This window comes from Peromyscus eremicus, chromosome 19 (assembly GCF_949786415.1).
Source record: "Peromyscus eremicus chromosome 19, PerEre_H2_v1, whole genome shotgun sequence".
NCBI lineage: Eukaryota > Metazoa > Chordata > Mammalia > Rodentia > Cricetidae > Peromyscus > Peromyscus eremicus.
In genome coordinates this window covers 48,372,178-48,392,556 of record NC_081435.1, presented here as the reverse complement: position 1 = coordinate 48,392,556, position 20,379 = coordinate 48,372,178, and the positions used below count along the sequence as shown (strand labels likewise).

Genomic DNA, 20,379 nt, shown 5'->3' with positions numbered 1-20,379 from the left:
CTATACCCACTCTCCATCTGCCAAGATCTTCCTCCCGAATACCCTCCATTCATCCCCTCCTCCTCAGCCCTTAGAGAAATCTCCTGCCCTCTCCTGATTATCATCATTCGTAACATCTACAAATAATTCTACTATGATCACTATTTTCTCATTATCATTCACAGCTCTCCCTAATGCAGCAGTTCTCAACCTGTGTGTCGCAACCTCTTTGGCGGTTGAAGGGCCTTTTCACAGGGGTCACCTAAGACCATCGGAAAACACAGATATTTATATTACGATTCATAACAGTGGCAAAATTACAGTTATGAAGTAGCGATGAAAATAATTTTGTAGTTGGGGGTCACCACAGCATGAGGAACTGGATTAAGGGATTGCAGCCTTTAAGGCTGAGAACCACTGCTCTAACAGATGTCAAAACTTCATGAACTAGAGCACCATACCTTCATCTACACTCCGTGTTTCTTACGATATCTGAAGTCGAATGGGGGCCTGATAACTTTTTGTGGGATGAAAGAGTAGCCCACATAAGTTAAGCGATGGCTCAGAAACTGTGCTCAACACTCTGCATGCATTTTTTCATAGAACCCTTTCCACAATTAAATTGGAGTTGATCCGTCATCTAAAGTGCTTGGGACCAGATTTTAGTGTTTCAGATTTTAGACTTTTTTACATTTTTGAAAAATTTGCATATGCATAATGAGGATAGCTTTGGGGATGCGAAGCTAAGTCTAAAATTAAGTTTAATTTCTGTTTTGTACATATCTTATACCCAGCCTGAAGACCATTTTACACGATGCTTTTTTTTTTTTTTTTTTTTTAACTGCGCCTTATGTTTACTGTGACTTAGTCCCCAAGTCCAGGGATGAGATTCACACTGGTGGCTACGTGGTGGTGCTCAGAATGTTCTGGGTTTGGGGTTTTCAGATACTGGGGTGCTCAAGCTAGATCACAATGTCCATTTCACAGATAGGGGAGGGGAGACTCAGAGGCCAACACACAAGTGGCAGAGTCGGATCCTGGCTCAACGTCTGGGCACCTGTGAGCATGCCATTGTGTTGTCTCTTATAACCAGCTGTGTACCCTAATTGTGTACCCTGCACCCCACTGTCCCTGTGGTTTTTGTGGTGTGTGTACCTTGGGTGGGACATGAAAGAATTCTTTTTACATGGTGCTCATGAGTGTTTTAAACTAAGTAGATATTTATTTAATGTGCACAGGGAAGGGGGTGACTTGGCCCGATTTGCTTGTGGTTTTCCTGCAATTATTGCTCAAGATAAGTCTAAAGTAATAGAAGTTATGTTATTTAAAGTGGATTGAAGGGAAACATTAAGTAAATAAGTGTCAGGTAGCCTAGGGATAGGGTATGAACAGCGTGCTACAAAAAACACTTCCCTGTGGAGGAGTGGGGACTGTACCCCAGATCCCAGCCAGCTCTTGAGGCTACCCAGGGGTAGAGAGGTCCCAGTGATTCCCTTCAGAACATTCAGTGAGCTCTCTGACGTGTGGCATCTTCTCTATCCTACGCAGATAGATCTCTCGGGAGGGCCCTACAGAGCAGAGCCCAGGAGGGTAAGGACAAGTGTTAGAGGACTACATCTTCACCCAGCCCAGAAAGGACTTGTCTCGCCCCTCAGCTGGACCTCACTCCAGCCCTGCGTAGCAGCAGAAGGTGACTTTGCAGAGAACCCCAGGAGGCCTCGAGAGGAGTGAGGAGCAGTACTCACACGGGTCACCCACCCTGCACCAGGAGGCCGCTGCTTTGTCCTACGGAGGAGAGGACCACAATGCTGGGCCCTCACTTCCCACCGCTACCCCTTGGGCCCAGCGAGGGGAGGCCTGCCCCTTGCCCCTTCCAGATCCCGGATGGCAGCTACAGGTGCCTGGCTCTGGAAGCTGAGGAGAGCAGCAGTGAAGATGGCCTCCAGGGAGAGGGGAGGCTTGTGGAGCTGGAAGAAGAGGCGGCCAGCAGAAGCAGAGCCAGGCATGGGACTGTGCAGCTATCCAGAGCCCCAGGCATAATCCAGCCATCCAGCTGTTCCAGGGAGGCACGAGGTGGGTTCCAGCCCAGTGACAGGGCCAGCCACGACTGGGATGTGGTACAGGCCCGAAAAGTGATGACAACCAGTGGCAGCACCAGCCCTGGGCCCAGGGTGGCCCAGAAGCCAGGTAAGCTTGTATCCCTTCTCCCTCGGGCCATAGAAAACCCCACATGTTCTTAATCAGGGACTTTAAAAGCACGTTTTCCTAGGATGATTAACAACGATCACAAGTCTTCCCGCGTGTCCAGATCTCCAGCTGTGGGAGATGGGCACCTGGGCAGTGTGTGTAGTTCCAGCTGTTTGTCAAGGAGAAGGCATCAGTAGAAAGCCCATATCTCACTTGGTTGACAAAAAAAAAACCCACTCCCCCCATCACCTACCTTTTAGCCATTACTGGTAGCAAGGGACTGTGAAGTCCCAAGCAACTGACCTGGGCAGAACCCCCTCATTAAACCTACAGAGCTCAGTGGCAGCTCTAGACAAACAAACACCCCGACAGGGAGGCTATTGCCTCACAGGTGCTGACAGGGCAGAGACTGAAGCCGTTTGTGTAAGCTGACCTCAATGGGGAAACTGAGACTCAAGAATAGGAGAGTGCTCATCCGGGACCCTCCGCGTATTGATGGCTGAGCTGGGCAAAGGGTCCTCACTCAGGCCTTGGTTCTCCATCTGTCAGAGATGAATGACAAAGGCAGAAGCCTTGTCACCTGCATTGCAGCAAGATCTGATGGCAGCTTGTGGGAGGGAGGAGGATCGTGTTCTCCTGGGGGCCAGCGAGCACTGGAGTCCTCCGGAGTCCTCCGAGCAGGCAGGGTGAGGCGAGGGAACCAACCTACTCTGCCTCATTGCCTCCACCGCCGGCCAGGGGCAGTGGAAACCGCTGCAGTGGGTTCACACTGGAGGTGGGGCTGGCTGTGAGCTGAGCCGCCATCTGCCCAGGCAGGAGAGCTGCTGCCAGCAAGTCCCCAGGGTGCAGAGTGTGTGTGGGGGGACAGTCCTGGGAGGGCTTGTGCGTCAGGAGAGTGAAGGAACACTTCATTTCTCTGCAGGCGTTGCTGACGCCAGAGCTGGCACCTCACCAACCTTCTCACCCACTCTGCTCTCTTTGCAATAATTCTCTCCAGGCTCTGATCATCTCCTTGGGTCACAGTCCCTGCCCAGGCATGGGCTATACCGAGAGCTGGGCAAGAGCAGTGAGGGGCCTTCAGAGCCTCGAAACAAGGAGGAGGCTCCCAGAGTCAGCCTGAATATGGGTCCTCGAGCACCTGAGGACAGTTGTGACTCGCTCCCTGCCCTTACCTGGGCCACAGCTAGGTCAGGAGGCAGGGATGATGGGTATCAAGCCCAGTACTCAGTCATCAAGCCCTAGCAAGTCCCTTTGGTGAGCTCATTTTTTTTTTTTCAATCTGTGAAAACAGAATAAAAACAGGAGCTGTTGAAAGGGTGCCATGATCTTAGCTGTGGCTGTTTTGGAAAATTTACAATGCTCTAGGTAGCTGTGTAAAGCGAAATGGAAACGATCATTACTGGCTGAACCACACAACTGCTGTTGGTTGAGCTGTGTGCAGAGACTGCTGTGCAAACAGCTTCTCTGTATGGCTTCATGTGGTCTCACAGCAAAGCCCATTCCACAGATGAAAGATGGAGGCTCAGGAATACTGTAAGTGACTTGTCCAGGATGTGACTAGCGTGTCCGGCTATGGATGGTTGATTGACTAATGGGCCTCATGCTATTAGCTAGGATTCTACACTGAAATGGCGCTTTCTGCAGATACCCTGGAATGGTAGCCACTATGGGTGAGGTGGAGAGGAGAAAAGATCACCTTTAGTTACTTTGTTGGCATCTCACACCCCGTGGGTCATTTGATGGGATCTCACTGTAGTTTTCCCAGGAAGGACAGGTAAGATGATGGAGACTCAGAGATTCAAGTCACCTGTCCAAGGCACGCAGTCATTGTCAGCTCGGAGACTCGGTGCATCCTTTTCATGAGCAGCCCAATTCATTTGTCTCTTTACTGTCCATCCAGTTGGCCCGAGCATTCTAGGGACAGAGAGGCAGAGGCGGCCTCAGGAGGAGAGAAGGGAGAGGTGAGACTTCTCAAAGGAAGCTGGGACTTGCTAAGGAGTGGAAATCTGGGTGGTCTTGGATCTAAGTCTCAATGGCTTTTCTGCTCCCTGGGGATGGGTAGTGGCAGGTCCCTTCCCTCTGCCTGGAGAGCCGGAGGGAAGGAGCCTGGGGAGCTGCCAGGTTATTAGCGGCTTAGGGCTTCCTCTCCAAGCTTCCTCTCATTACAGAGAGGATCATAAGCATCTTCAGACAATCACACCCATCCTTCCGCTATTAAACCTGGCTTTCTGGAGTGCTGCCTGGCAGACTGAAGCTGAAGCCATTCATCTTCTGCCTCGGGCACCTTACAGACCTTTCTTTGGGGGTCAGCGGATGCTGGTACCAGCCGAGCCGGGCAGAAGAGGGCCTTTGGCAGGCAAGAAGGGACTGCAGACTCGAGTTTGAAGTCACCAGGGGCTGAAGGAAGTCTGGTGGAGGATGTGATCAGATGGTCCGTGGTTGGCCAAGAAAGAGCTCTACCCTGTAGCCATCCTGGCCACAGAGTCTCAGCTGATTGTACCTGGCAGGGGACTGAGTCTGCTGTGCCGATGGCGACAGAGGGAGAGAAACAGAAGATGACAGGCATGCAAAGTCACCCAGTAAATTGATAGCAAAATTGAAGGCTGGAACCCCGGGCTGCTTCTCTTTTCAAATGCTCCGCTCCGTGTGGAATGTTTTATACAGAGTGCTTCAGTGCATCCTCTGAATAGCCTTAGGAAGTTCAGACTTGCCACTGCCGTCTCCTCTTCCTCCTCCTCTTCCTCTTTCTCCTCCTCCTCCTCTTCTCCTTTTTATTTTGAGACAGTCTTGCTGTGCAGTCTCCCTAAGACCTGAAATTTGCTGAGGAAATCTGGGCTGACCTTGAACTGTGGCCTCTCAGATGCTGGGGTTATGGGTGTGCCTCCCAGACCCAGTTCATTCTTCCCTCATCTCTGTCTTCCAGATGAGGAAACTAGGCACACAGAATTTCAGAGAATTGTCACATTGAAGTCCAACGGCCTGTAGGTGGAGGAGCTGAGATTTGAACCCTGAGAGGTCTTGGGGCCCCGTGCTTCTAAATCCTCTTTCTGCTGCTTTGTTTCCATGGCAACAAGGAAGCAGGCTGTGTTCTTCCACCCACCTGGGGCTGGAAAATGGTTGTTCAGGCTCTGAGAGTGGGTGGGGGACCCAGCCAAGCCACATTCCTCTTCTTCAGATGTAACGGGGAGACCTGTGAGCCACTGCTGACCCAGCTTCTCCTTTGCCAGAGGCCACTCAATGGTGAAGGTTATCCAGAGGATTCTGGGGCCTTTGCCACTCTAACAGACACTGCCTTGAGCCTCAGATGGGTAGGAGGATAGGGTTATGGGTATAGATTGTAAGGTAAGCCTGCCCTGGCCACCTCCATCTTGATTAAACAGAGGGAAATGAACTACATCTCTTTTATTAGGGAGAGAGCTGACAGAGTCTGGTCAAGGTCAAGGAGCCAGGGTCAAGGCTCCTGTCCCTTAGGCTTCTGGGAAAGAGCAGATGGCAGAGGAGGCTGGGCAGGGAGCCCCACACCCTGGTGACTTTAACAGGAAGATGACAGTGAAGAGCACTGCTCCAGATTCTCGTATACCTTCCTGTGCTGTTCGATCAAACATACATACCATATCCATCCATGAACACACGTGTACACCACCATGTAGACATGCCACGTTCCCAGACATTCTCCTATGACCTTTTTCAGTTGATACATGTGTGAATGCCATCACACCCTGGCACACACATGTGCAATGGGCAGACACTGGCATACACTCTCCCAAACGGCCTCTCATCCATCATATCACGGTACATGCAGGCAAGTGCCTCAGGTTTGTTTACATAGCCCCCATCCCACATCGGGTCACGCAGACACATGTAAGTGTTCGCGCACGAGTACACAGTTTCCTGTAGACGAGGATTAAGCCACGTCCTGCTCTTCCTTTCTTTTGCTACACACTCCTGGCCTGTCTTCCAGGCACAGCCGCTCTTGCGCATCGACCGTCACACACCCACATGCAGACGGAACCACTTTCTCTCCGCCTTCTTTTCCCCATCTCTTTCTCTTTCACAGCCCACCCACACAGTAATCCTAGCCTCTCTCTCTCTCCCTCTTCCTCTCACCCACGCACTGTTTCCTGGATTTCCACAGGCTAGGCTGCAGCCACCTCCCCAGCGCATGCACAAGGAGAGAGCAATCTCTTGCCTGGTGCCATCTCCAGGATATCTTCTTGTCCCCCACCCAACCCACCAGGACAAGAGTGACCACAGGCCGGAGGAATGCCCTGAAGCCCACAAAGCCAGACAGAGGGATGGAAGGGGCCAGCGTGGATTTGTCTCCCCAGTCACCTGACCTCCTGCTCTCAGAGCCTACCCGCTAGGGACAGGGACAGTCTGAAACCTGAACATCTTTGAGTCTGCGTTTTAGAGGACCTTGGGCAGGGTGGGTGGACGTCAGCATATTTCTAAGTTCCTTTATCAGAAACTGAAACACGGTTCTTGGGGACCAGTGATACTGGAGCCACTCTGACTGAAGGAGTGATCGACCAGTGTGGTCCTCCTTCAGAACTGCTGGGGATATGGAGGTGCTCCTTAACCAGTTATGTTTCCAAGCCCACCAACAGCTCCCCATGGGAGCTGCACTGGAATGTGGGAATATGGACTTTTAACAGCTCTGTGTGTGTGTGTGTGTGTGTGTGTGTGTGTGTGTGTGTGTGTGTTGTGTGATGTTCCCCACTGGAGCAGAGTGACAATTGCCATGGCCTCTGCTGAGCTCAACAGTAACGGTGTTCTGCAGAAGTTGGGGAATCAAAGCCACACAGCATCTCTGCCCTTGTTGCTGATAGCTAGTTAAGTCAGGGGAGGACACCGGGCTGACGACAGCCCTCCCCAGCCTCTTTGCTTAAGCCCTACGAAGGAAGATAGTTACTCTGGTTACTGGGCTATGTGGGGCGAGGGGGTGTCGTGGTTATCACTTTTGGGGACAGAATCTCAAAGACAGGTTTTAAAGGAAGGTAGTAGGAAGAGAAAGGGGCAGAGAGATGGCGGCGCAGGGAGAAACCGAGTGAGAACGAATTTAAGGGCAGGACCGCAGACCCAGAGATACACAGTAAGATGAGGAGACAGAGGGACAGGGGCATCCGCAAGTGAGATGCATAAGTGAGGACGCGAGGAGAGAGCGGGACCCGGCTGGAGATGAGGCCTTGGCCACAGGGGGGAAGGGGGTGTCGCACCCCGGGGGCTGGGCGGGGCGCGGGAGGGGCGGCGCTAGGGCCCGGGGGAGCGCACAGCGGGAGAGCGGCGCCCGCCCTGCGCCCGCGGCTCCCGCTCCGGTCCCCATCAGCTTCCAGCGGTCAGGACCTGGCTACGGGCGCTGAGCGGGCGCCGCCGCTGGGCGGGGTGCAGGGATCTCGGGGCGGGGCTCACGCATGGACGTAGCCAGGTGAGCCAAGGCGGCGGCGCCCGGGAGCTCAGGGAGCGCACACCGCTGCTGGAGGTGAGTGGGGGGGCTCGGGGCTGGCGAGGCGCCCAGTGAGCCTTGCCCTTGCCACCTGCGCAGCTGCTCGTACCTCCCCCCAGAGGAGGGAGGTGGCACATCTGGGCTCCAGTCCCTGCATTCAGGGTGAGCTTTGCCAAGTTGCTTCTACACCGAGCCTCAGTTTCCCCATCTGTGCAGTGCAGGTTGGAGAGATCTCAGGGCTCTCCAGCAGCCCTGTCCCGGGGCGCTATCTCCCCGGGCTGTGTGAGATTCAGCTATGTGTCCCTCTCCGCAAGCCTGTCGATGTGGGGTGGGGGAGACATGCAACCCCCTGACTTGAGCATGGGCACTAGCCCTAGCTCTGAGTCCCTGCACGCTCCGGGAGATCCGGCTACAAGACCCAGGAGCCTGCGGCTGAACGGACGTGGGCGCCTGCGGGGGCAGCAGGACCTACTGTGCCGCGGGCACCTCCATTTTCCGCGGGCGGAGCGGCCGGGCCGAGGGAGCTGCAGTGGTGCGCAGGGTAGTCACACCGCTACACAGCTGGGACCTCCAGGGCCCAGCCCAGTTCTACCTGGGGAAATCAAGACCTTTATAAAGTGCCCCAAGGGACTCCCGAGTCTCACAGCTCCACCTTTCGCTTAATTACCAGAAAGGGCCGGCTCTTTTCTGACACCACACTGTGGAATGAGGCGAGGGGAAAGATCCCGCCTAGGGCCCTGGGAAGACCTCTGAGGAATCTAGGGGAAAGGTCTCCACGTCCTCCCTCAACCCCAAGTTCTGGGTCTAACTCTAGGTGGAGATAGGGACCCCTGTGCTGCACATCTGGGTGTTTTAGAAGTTGGGTAAGCAGCTGAGCGAGAAGCCGCAGGTGGCATGTATCCTAACCCCCACTCCCACCGGTCCTGAGTGGCAAGTGACCCTGCAGTGAACCGCCTTGTTGTTGTAGGATGTTGGCATCCCCCCTCCCTTCTCCAGATCCCAGAGAGGTAGGAAGGTGGACCCTGAGGGCGCAGCTGTGCTACAAACCCAAGTACCAAGGTGGCCATAGGGACCGTCAGGGTGTCCCACTCTTGTTGCTTTGGAAAGTGAGGGATGAAATCTGATGCTTGTCATGAGGAAGAGGGTACTGTGGGGGGCCTTGCCTGCAGCCAGTCTGCCCTGTCGCTGACCCAGACCTGGCCCCTAGCCATGTTGCGGGGAGGGGGGTGCTGAGGCATAAACTGAAGCTGATGACGGTCCCCCAGCAGGAGCCCGAAATCCCTGTCCAGAGCTGACCTGCTTCTGGCTAGTTCTAGCATCATTCAGGTTTGATACTGGAAGAGCTAACAGCAAATATTTGCTGCTGGGCCACCGAGGCTTTCGGCCCTAATTTCTAGCCTGCCCTCGCTTTGCAAGCCACACCCAATCTCCTGCACCCCTTTTAACTAAGTTAGGACTGAGTCAGTATTTGCACAGTGAAAATAAGGTTTTTAACTCTTTCCCTCCCTCACAGCTGTTGTTCTACACTCCCTGGAAGGGTATGATCAACACTTTTTTTTTTTTTTTTTTTTTTTTTCTGAGACAGGGTTTCTCTGTGTAGCTTTGGAGCCTGTCCTGGAACTTGCTCTGTAGACCAGGCTGGCCTCGAATTCACAGAAATCGGCCTGGCTCTGCCTCCCGAGTGCTGGGATTAAAGGCATGTGCCACCACCGCCAGGCGACAGGTTCCTTTTAATGGACAGTTTAGTTGTAGGCAGAAGGCAGCAGAACCTTCTCTCCCTGGGGGGGAAAAATGACACTTTAATAAGTGGGAGGGGCATAGCACCCTAGGGCATCTGGCAGAAGGAAAGAAACACAGGGGCCTTTCTCTGTCCCCTTCTCTACAGTCTTCAGAGCTGATTCCCAGAGGCCTGCTAGGTGGGACGTTCACACTCTGCACGTGCCCTACCTACTAAGGCTGCCTTCCCACAAGGCTGAACACACCTCCAGCCCACGGGCCTGGCCTGGGAGGCACCTTTTCCTTTAGGGCAGCTCCTAGGCTTCCAGACATGAGCTCATCAGAACAGTGGATGCCAGGAAGGGAGGGACTGAGGGGAAACAGTCAGGGCTGCCCAGATCGGTACACCATGGGCTCTAAGAAGTAGAGTGGGCACTGGTGTTGAAGACTTTCCAGCTCTGTCCCATTGTGATGAGGAAGCAGGGTCAAAACAGGCCAGGGTGGGTCAGCAGGGAGAAGATGGGAACCAGGCTGAATGCCCCAGCTCTAGTACCAGGCTGACCTCTGCTACCTGCTGGCTTACCAAGTGACCTTGGTTAAATCCCTTGCCTTCCTAGGACCTTGGTACCCCTGGCTAGCAATGAGGGGAAGGGTGCTTCGGAACTAGGTTATAGTAGAAAACAGGCCAGTCAGGTTCTGCCCTCAGGGAGCTTGCTATATATTTGTGTTTGTACATATATGTGTATATATACAGTGTGCATGCGTGTACACATAGGCATAGGGTTGGGCTTTTGTTTTGTTTTGTTTTTCGAGACAGAGTCCCCCTATGTAGCTCATGCTGGTTTGGAGCTTGCTATATAGCTCAGATGAGCAGCAAACTCATGATCGACCTGTTTCCATCTTCTGTGTGCTGAGATTACAATAGGCATGTGCTGCCTTACCTGGCTAGAAGCTAGGAGCTTTGTCTAGATTTTTGAATTACATTTATTTACTTGTATGTGTGTGTATGTGTGTGTGGGGGGCACATCATGTATGTGTGTGCACACGCACGTGGTATGTGTATGGAGGTCAGTAGTAGTTGGTTCTCTCCTACCATCATGTGGGTCCCAGGGATTGTACTCAGGTCGTCAGGCTTGGTGACAAACACCTTTATCTGATGTACCATCTCACCACAGACACTTGTGTTTTAATTGAGAGAATAAGACAAGAAAAAAAAAAAAGGAATGAGTAAATCAACAAGATAATTTCAGAGTTGGGGGTGGGGGTGGGTATAGCATGGAAAGAAGCCCACTGTTGAGATGGAGAGGCAGCAGAGGGACAGCCCCTTTGTGGCCAGGGAAGGCTTATCGGGGACCACTGTGGCGTAGAGGTCTGAATGATTTGAAGGGTGGTCAGGGCATCTTGGAGGAAGCATGTCCGGAATGGGACCCAGTGTCTTTGAAAGGTACTAGTCTGGGCCTGGGAGGGTACTGCAGAGGATGGTGAGTGGTTCACTCTTAAAGCTGGGTGTGGGGGGTATGTGTTGGCTGTAGGTTGCACCCTCCCCCCCCCCCCCCGTCTTTAAATTGCAGGGCATTAAGAGTTGGGCTTGAGATCTGGCCAGAGGGAGGGCAGCTGACCTCTGGGGAGGCTCTGTGAGTTAGGTCAGTGTGTGTATAGCGCCCTTTGTGAACTATCTATCCATGGACACTGGGGCTCAGTTGCTACTCAGTGTGACTGGAGAAGACGTCTACATGACAACAGCCCCCAGGCCCTGTGATTCCAGAGGCTTACCCAAAGCCCTTTTTCTGGAATGAACTCTTCACCGACTGGCTGCTGCTGACATTCCATCACCCTGGGTTCATCTTTTCCATTCAGTAAGGCTGACCCTGCCCTGCCCTGCCCTGCCCTGTCCACCTCCCTGGATGCCACAGTCTATCCCTGTGTCACCTGCTTCCTGAATGGCTGACACGTGCATGTTGTGGTCAGACTTGGGGGTTTCATCCCTGGCTGTCTGAGAATTCATAAGCACATTATGTAACCCCTCTGGACTCTTGTTTCCTTATCCCACGAAACAGAGACAATGCTCGGCCTTGTAGTGTTAGGAAAAATGGAGTGAGTTGATGATGGATGCTTAAAAAATGAGCTACTACTTATTAATAGTACTCCCATGTTTTGATCTCCATTAAAATAGCAAGCCCTTGAGCAGATGGCCTCTCGCCCAAGGCTCCTCATATCACCGTGTCAATTTCTTCTTGGTGTTTGGCCAGGGTGTTTGGGAGGTGGCAGGATGAACCAGCATAATGGATAGGACCTGGATTGAGCTTCAGGGGGAGCTCACGGGCTAGTGGTTTTAAGCAGCCCTTTGCTTCTTCCTTCAGGCCTCAGGTTTCAGCTATAAGGAATGAGCAGGAAGGGTGGAAGAGAATTACTTTGTAGAACCCAAAAGCACTGACCTGTAGTAAGGAAGGAACAGTTAAATGAGACCATGGTTGGGACAGTGGGCTTACTTGAGACCCTTGTGTCCAGTCTAGAATAAAGATCTCTGGGAACTAACATGCTCCATAAATCAAAAACAGTTTTTGAAAAGTATTTTTTTTGTTACTGTGTTCCAAGAGCTCTATGAATCCAACCTCACCGTTTTATGAGTGGGAACCTGAGGCACAGAGTGTCTAGTTCAGTGAGCTCCAAAGACTGACCCCAAAGACCTCAAGCTTTACTACTGAATGACGTAGTCCAGAGAGGCCAAGCCACCTTCTCCAGATCACAGAGTGTCTCCTGATTTTCATTATCTCTAACCCTCAGGCTCTGACAAGAGAAACCTCATGGGATTTGGGGCCCAAGCCTCTGACATTGACATATGAGCCAGTTCCTTTTCCTTTCTTTCCTGCCCTTCTTCCTTGGGGGCAGGTAAAGGATGATAAAATGTGCACCGTGGGTACAACGGGCAGGGGTAGCCCTGCCAGAGTGAGTGTGGTTAATGCTGGAGAGCTTGCAAATCCAATGCCTGAGCTGCAACAACCCATGCAGTCTGGCATGGCCCAGCTCTGGACAGATAAGGAAACTGAGGTCAAAGAGTCTACAGACTGGTCCCACACCACCCAGACAGTTGGACACTCTTCATCCTTGGCCTCTTGTATTGCCTTCGGGGCCACTTAGGACTTTTGGGCGCCATGGAGAGATAGGACACAGGGCCCTTTGAGAGCATACATGGAATTGGGGGATGGGGAGGGTACTGATTAAAAAATAGACTGTCATGTGCATGAGGGCCAGACATGCCACCACCCAGCCTCTGGCCATTTGGCTTCCAGGGAGCCAGCTGCCAGGCTCTCCTCAGGCCTCCTGCTGGGAGCTCCATCCATCTCCCCTGGCTCTGGGCCTGAATCCACATGCGCTCAGTCACAGCTATTTCCCTCTCTCTTCTCTCCCTTCTGCATTCCTCCTAGCCTCCAGGCAGATGGTGCTCTCATTGAGCTTGGGTGGGCCTGAAGCTCAGCTGTTGGCTCCTAGCTGTGCCAAGGAAGTCTGGTGTCACCGTGCACTGGTTGTGTGGCCTAGTCGGGTGAGACCCCCCGTCCCTCTCTGGGCATTAAGCAATGATAGAGGAATGGGATTAGTGAAAGTCCTTTCTTTGCAGCTCTAGAAGTCTCACCCAGGCTCCTTCTCCCACGAAAACCTGGCAAACAGTGCTGGGGACCCCACACCAAGAGGTGACATGGCCTGTTAAGGCCAGGCGCCTCAGAGAGCAGCCAGGCCGCAGGGGCCGAGGTCTTACCCCCAGTCATCTTGAAAGTACCCTTCTTTAACAGCTTCTCCGGTTGAGTGAGACTGCAGGGTGTCAGGGAGGTGAAGGCTTTGCAGCAGGGGTGTGAACAGTCCGCTGCTCTGTGCTTTCCTCCTAGTCGACAAATGTTGGTCCGGCCCCAACGGCAGTCTAGGCACGGGAGGTCATAGCCGGTGTCTCTGCCCTGCCAGGGTGGAGCGGACTGATATTAAAACAAACAGGGATGGAATCTGATGAGGTCGGAGAATATTCTGAGGATGCTATGGTGAGAATGTCGCTCCCACCTGCGAGCACCCTGAAGAAGGAAAAGTGTGGTCAGAAAGGCACAGCGGCTAGGACCAGGGCGGGAAGGGCTCAAGGCAGTGAGGGCAGCGGGGCAAAGATCCTGAGGTGAGAAAGGGCATGGTACCTCCAAAGAGCCTTTAAAGGAAGGCCAGTGAGGCTGGAGTGTGAGGAGGATGAGGCATCTCAAACAGAGGTGCATCATGGGGCCGTGGAGATGATAGTTGTCCAGGACTGGAGGCCCAAAAGGATTTGAGGAGGACACTGGGAAGGAGACATCCCTCTGGAGCTGTGCCAAAGGCTACCTGCGTCCTCTTTCTTGGGATGGGTGCTGTCAGTGGGCCCCACACTCAGCCTTGTCGTAGATGGTTGCTCACAGAGCATCTGGAGTCGCCCCTCTCTGCCTGGATCGCTGTGCTTGCATCTGAACGGACTGCTCTGAGCCGGGCATGGTGGTCCAGCAGCCACATGGCCTTGGGCAGTCTCCTGAAGCCAAGGCCCTGGGATGGTAGTCCAGTTGCCAGTGCTCTACCCCTTTCTTCGGACTCAGTTTCCCAATCTGTGTCCTAGAGAATGGGTTGTTTTTTTTTCTGTTCTCCAAGGGGGGCATGTGGTTGAAGTGGCAGCGTCACTGAAAATACAGGTTCTCGTGCCTCGCCCCCTGCGGCCTGTCCCCCCAAACCCTCGAGTGACAGTGTCCATTCTAACAGGTGCCCTGCATAGTTCCTCTATGCTTCAGAGCCTGAGGACTGGGCTAGGCCAGCCATTTTTAAATTTGGAAAGAGTTAAAGTCCTCACACGTTTCCTCCTTCTCCAAGGTTTTACATATAATCTTCCCAGGCCTCTCTTTTACTCCTTAAGAACTTGGTCACTGGCCTCTAAGCACCCTTAATTCTCTGGGGTTCCCTGTCTTGAGAGTCTGGAAATGTGGGCTAACAGGGAGGGCAGTTGGCAGGCCACAGCCCTGTGACATTTTTCTTGCCTGTTCGCATTGGGTGTCCTGCCCTCTTCCCTTTGGGATCCCTGAAAGGGTAGCTGGTACTATTCTTAGCAGGTCAGGGTGGGGAGGAGAGAACATCCTGGTACATTATTTATGCCTCTTCATCAACAGGATTACATTCAGGGCTCCCAGGACATGGCCTTTCTGGCACGGCCTTCGTCACTGTTGTGATGAACACATCTACTATGTAGCCCTGAGGTGAGAAAAGTGCTTGGCACCAGGTAGAGAGGAAAGCAGTTTCCCAGGACCCCAAACTTGGCAAAAGAAGTTTTGGGGAACCCACATCGAGAAAGGACATGATCTGCAAAGGCCACTGAGCCCCCAGGAAGCACCTGAGTAGAGACCTGACCTTGGCCATCTTGAAAACCCCGTTCCCAAGTAATGACTCTCGTTGAGTGAGATTGTGTGGTGCTACAGAGGTGAAGTCTTCTTGCCTGGCACCCCACTTAGGCCTGTAAACCTCATGCTGGTAATGGTCAGGAACCTGGGATGTGTGTGGCTCAGTGGGTAGAATGCCGGCCAAGCACGCCTGAAGCCCTGGGGTTCAGTCCTCAGTACCACAGAAGCCCAGGTGTGGTGGTACACACCTATAATCCCAGCACTTGGGAAGTAGATGTAGGAGGATCAGGAGTTCAAAGTCATCCTCTGCTACACAGCAGGTGTGAGGCCGGCCTGAGTTACGAAAGACATCTCTGCAGTTATACGTATGCAGTGTGTATGGGCACTGACAAATGAAACAAGATTCTCTGCTTCTGAAAGTGAGTGTGTTAGTCAGAGCCCACACACACACCACCATGGCTGGTGCATGCATGAGCCACAGGCCTATCGATGGGTACTTTGCCTGTGTGTTACCCACCCTTGCAAGCACTCAGCAGGGTGGGCTTTGGAGACGGTTACAGGGACTTGGCAGATGGGAGGCTTGCTAATGGTCATCATAGCTCACGCTCAGGTTAGTTAGGGCAGAATGATGGTTTTTAGGTCAAATGGTAGCACACAGTGGGAGGGCTCTGGGGACTCCGTGCATGGCCCAGGGAGGGAGAGACTACCGTGCTGGCCGATCAGCTGGTCCCATTGCTGGGGAGCCTTGAGTTGCCGAGGAAGTCACATGTGTGCCAGAGTTGTCATGGACCTGGAATAAAGGCCAGTTACCCCGCGGCTAGAACCAAATTATAAGGGATGAATGTCAGGCCTGAGGTGCCAGAGCCTCTGGCTGGAAGCCAAAGGCTGCATGCTATGAAATCCTGGGAGGTAGAATGGCCTTCTCTGGGTCCCCTCCCCACCTCTTGCTATTTATTTATTTATTTATTTATTTGCCTCCCCGCCTCTTGCTCTTTGTTTATTCATTCATTCATTCATTCATTCATTGAGGCAGGATCTTGCTATGTAGCTCTGGCTGGCTTCAGATTTATGGCAATCCTCCTACCTCTACTTTCTAAATGCCCAGCCTCTGCCTCAGTTTCCCAGTCTGTAGAGTGATGTAGCAATCCCTCCTCTGCCTGTATTTCTGAAAAATGAAAAGTGCTATGGAAACGACCAAAGGGTTGTGAGTACTTAAAGGATGGTTTGTATTCACTGTCCTTTTTATTAGGTTTTCCACTTTGCACACAGAATAACCAGGTTTCATCACGGCCTTATCATGCATGGCTCTATGTGCAGGTACATGTCAATGAACATTGCTCGCACCCATCCCACATAATTTTTTTTCCCCACGTAGTTCAATGTTATTAAATGTGTTTTGCGTTAACATTTAAGGAGTTCATGTTATATGCCAGACCACAGTCCAGGCATCTGTCTGTGTGTTTGCTAGCTATAAACTTAACTTAGGGGTTGATGGGCCCATTGAGTCTCTAACCTGGCTGTGTACCGGAGTCCCTCAGGTGGACCCATAGGACTAGACTGGAGCCCAGGATTGGCATGTGGGCCGCCTGCAAGTTCTGTTCTGGGCAAGAGAGAAAAAATGAACTTGCTGAGGCCTCAGGCTGGGGCTGGTCTTTTTCTCCTGCTCCTCAGCTGCCCTGATCACTGCACAGGAAAGAGGCTGGGAATCTCTGGTGACAGCTGGAGATGCCCATGGTGGTGGCCGACACACTCAGTACTGCTCGGGTACTTCACAGGGCTTAGTTGTTGTAGGAGTGGAAGCGGCGGGGGGGGGGGGGGACATTCTCTGGAACAATGTCACCCCCTGGGACACTCAAGCATCAGGTGGTAGATTTTAATGCATTCCCGAAGAGACGCATTCGGCTCTGACTGAGGTGCAGAATCATGGATTTCAAAGCCTACCTACCATTGGGTCACTGACCCTCTCCAGCAGCGTGTGTCTGTGGCAAGAACTGTTTGGTAACTCCATTACCTGGAGACTAGGTAGGTAGCCTGAAGGGACACATACCCTCCCACAGAGTGTATACCTGTGTTCGGGTGTGCCCATGCTGGCCTCCTGCACGAGCACAGTGTATGCCTGCAGGTGCTCACGTGCCTGTCCTGCCCACTCTGTTTAGTGTGTGCGCACGCCCGGGTGGGCTCTGTTGTGTGTCACGCATACTTGAAGCCTCTGTGTGGGGGCCTGTGTGCAAAGGAAGATGTATGTGCTGCCACCCGCTGGAGTCGGTCCAGCATTAGGGAAAGAGATCCCAGGGAGAAGAGAGTAGAAGGCTGTTGGAAGACACTTTCCTTGCTTGTGTGTGGTGTAGCCTGCCTCAGGATCTCAGAACAAGTGTCAAGCCCCTCTTTCCCTGCACAGGCCTATGCCTCCTGAGCCCCCCACCCCTTCCTCATGGCCTCGCTCAGAAGCGCTTCCTCTGTGAAGATGACCTTGATTGACATAATTGACTTTGCAAGTCACTCTCCACAGACTCATGTGTTTATTTATTATCTCGCCCCCTTACTAAAATTCGCACATTTTTGTGCTATTTCTCTTTATGGCCGTGAACAGTTCTCGATCCTTAGTTTGTGCAATAAATACTGGCTGAATTCAGGAGCGTGCCTCCACTCAGCCTTATTTTCTCTAAATTGACTGGTTATCCTCTCCCTAAGATGTGATACACCGGAGGCCACAGGCGTGGCGTGCGTTTTCCGGGACACATTTGTAACTTGCATAGCTATTAAGATGTTAAGGACCAGCAAAAGCCTGGTACGTTCAGTTGAGGCAGGACCGAGCCCCTCCCCGCTGCATCAAGGCTGAACAAGGTGTCCCACCATAGGTAATGGGCTCCAGAAAGAGCCCTTATCCTTTTGGAGGAGGGAATGGGGGCGGGGTGGGGGTGGGGGAAGGCTGGGGGGGGAGTGGGAGGAGGAATGAGAGGGGGATCTGTGGTTGGTACGTAAAATGAATAAAAAAATTTCTTAAAAAAAAAAAAAAAAAAAAAGATGTTAAGGACCAGAGTTGCACCCAAAACCCTTGGGTGGGAGGTACCAATTCTCTGGCAAGCAGTGGTCCCAGTGCAATCACCCCCACCCCCATCCCCCATCCCCACCTGCTTTGAAGAGATGGTAAAATTAGGTCCAAAGAGGTTTAAGAATTAGCTCAAGGCCACCCAAACACAACAGGACAGAGACCAGAGTCAAATGTCCTGACCGCCTGTGTTCTTTTGTAGTTTTAGGAAAATGGGAAGGCAGGATTGGCTCATTTGGCAGGATCCTCTCTGGCAGGGTTCCTGGTGGGTCCAGGGGGCAGTTAGGCCTGGAAATTGATGAACAGCATTGAAGTAGATGTGGTAGGGTTAGCATCTTCCAGATCCCCGGAGTCCTGTTGCCCTCTTGGGTGGCATATCCAGCCAGAACCTATATAGCTGCTCCTTCCCTACTGGGACCTTGGACCTGGGGCATGCCCCTGGTGGGCCTGGCAGGTGAACTCTTCTTTTCTGCTGTAGCATTTTGACTAGAGGTTGCCTCTGGGGGTCCCCTGGGCAGTAGAAATGGGGTGGAACTAGGCTTGGTTATGGACAGAGCAGAGGCTAGCTGGGGAAGAGAGGCAGAGGGAGTGAGAGACCACGAGCCTGAGCCTTGGAAAGCTCTCCAGAGGTGGTAAAGGTTGGAGTTAACCCCTGCAGGAGTGATCAGGGCTTTTAACCTTATAACCATCTCTGTACCTCCCTTGCTGAGCGGTGACTATGAAGTAGACCGTCTGTCTTTGTATTTGTTTGTTTATTTGTTGTTTATTGAGACAGGGTCTCACTACGTAGCCCTGGTTGGCATCAAACTCACAGAGATCCACCTGCCTCGGCCTCCAGAGTGTTGGGATTTGAGGTGTGCGCGGCCACCTCTCAGCTGCTTATCCTTGTTTTATTAAGGAGGAGGTTGAGACTCGGAGACACAGTGATTTACTCAGGGTCGGTGATGGGCGACCTGTTGCCCAGTAGGAGGAAGGGCAGGCTACCTGGGGGAGGCACCAGCTGACAGGATGGGAATGTAGGCAGGTGCTGGAGACCCACAGTTGACTCCTTAGCCTAATGCTGTGGGGAATCCTCAAATCTTTCACTGCTTCAGTTTCTTTGTCTTTAGAACGGAGATAAGCATACTTAGAGCCCACGAGGATAAAGTAAAATATTGAAAGAATGATTCTATGTAAAGGAGGAAGACCCAGTGCATTGGATGTGCTGGGTGGGCGGCTAGCTGAGGAATAAGGGCACCTAGCCCCTGACAGGTTTGCTGGGGTGACTCCTTGTGGCTGCCACACCACAGGGACTCCGAGCACCTCTGGCAGCTGTGAGCAAGCCTGAGCCCCAGTTGGGTCTTATACCCATTGTGAGAGGCGGCCACAGGCCTGCCGGTCCTAGGACAGGCACGAGGCGGTGCTGGGTTCCCATGCTGTCTCCCCCAGTGAGTAGCTCCAGTGCCAGCGGGCTTGTGCCGTCATTATCATTCCTCCTGTGTTTTTTTCTCCCGGGTTATTTATTTTTCTGAGAGGAAGGAATGTGGGGAATTTACCACAGGGCTGGCCTTCATTTTTTTTTTTTCCGGCTGCACGGCAGCAGCCTCTTCTATATGAAGGAAGCAGCAGAGGGACAGATGGCAGAGTGGAGGAGGCAGAGGGTCCTGGCTGACTGTGGGACTGTGCTGCGGTGTGTGTTGTATAACCACCCAGAGGCCCAAGGCGGATCCCACAGTGCACGTAGTCCAGGGCAGAGCCTGGATGTTCCGGGGCTCCTGTGAAATGATACCCAGCTCCCTGCATGCAAACTGGACTCCAGGCAAGCCTGCTGTCATTGTTTTTCTTCCTCAAAGGTTTCTTCTCTCCCTCTTGCTTTGGGCCATGGGGGCGGACGTGGCCAGACTACCTTGAGTCTTCTAGTGTCTGAAAACTCTCCCTGTTGCTTGGAGCATCCTTCCATCTCCACTAACAAAAACCTAAGGCAAGTGCGGTCCTCTCCAAGGAAGCTTTTGGATCGCTTTATTCTGATTTCTCTCTCCCAGGCTCTGTGTTCTCCTGGCACTTCATGGAATAGGCTTCTTCTCAGGTTTGACACAGTGACTTGGGGTTCCATCTCCCAATTCCACCCACAGGCTTGCTGATCTTCTTTTTTCAGTCTCCCCTCACCCACTAAAGAACCACTCTCCAGTCTAGAATCCAGAAGAATCTGGAATTTGGCTCCAGGGCTGAGCGATGGAGCAAATGTGAAGAAGACACAGAAGCCTTGGATGCGGGGTGCCGAACCTTCAGTCCACACGTACTGAGCTCCCTAACTGATAGTTCTGCCTGGGCTGAGGCATTTAGAGATGCTAGAGGCAGGCCTTGGCCCAGAGCTGGGGGGTTGGGTGGAGGCCTCACCTTTGTGTAGGGCCCGGAGCGTGGCAGGCCCTGATGAGCACAGATGAGGGAACGTTCTCTTTCCTATCCTGGCTTGCCACCTTGGTGACTCCGGACCTTTGTGTCTCCAGGCTTATATGTGTGGTCTGTCCTGTGCTCCTGACTCTTCTGAAAGACCTCATAGCCTGCAGGCCAGCCTGACCTCTCTTATAGGTTCTTGTCCCCCTAGGCCTGAACTTACCTGTCTCTAGTTACCATTTTGGGTT

General features: G+C 52.7%; 1 protein-coding gene across 1 annotated transcript in view; it reads left to right on the top strand.

Annotated features, from left to right (window-relative positions):
• Window positions 1-1,539: 1,539 nt before the first annotated feature.
• Synpo (synaptopodin) overlaps window positions 1,540-20,379 on the top strand; it is a 36,851-nt gene continuing 18,011 nt past the window's right edge. Inside the window, exon 1 of the mRNA XM_059246514.1 lies at window positions 1,540-2,166. Coding sequence (XP_059102497.1) covers window positions 1,785-2,166 — 382 coding nt within the window. The 5' untranslated portion in view covers window positions 1,540-1,784. The remainder of the gene's footprint in view (window positions 2,167-20,379) is intronic.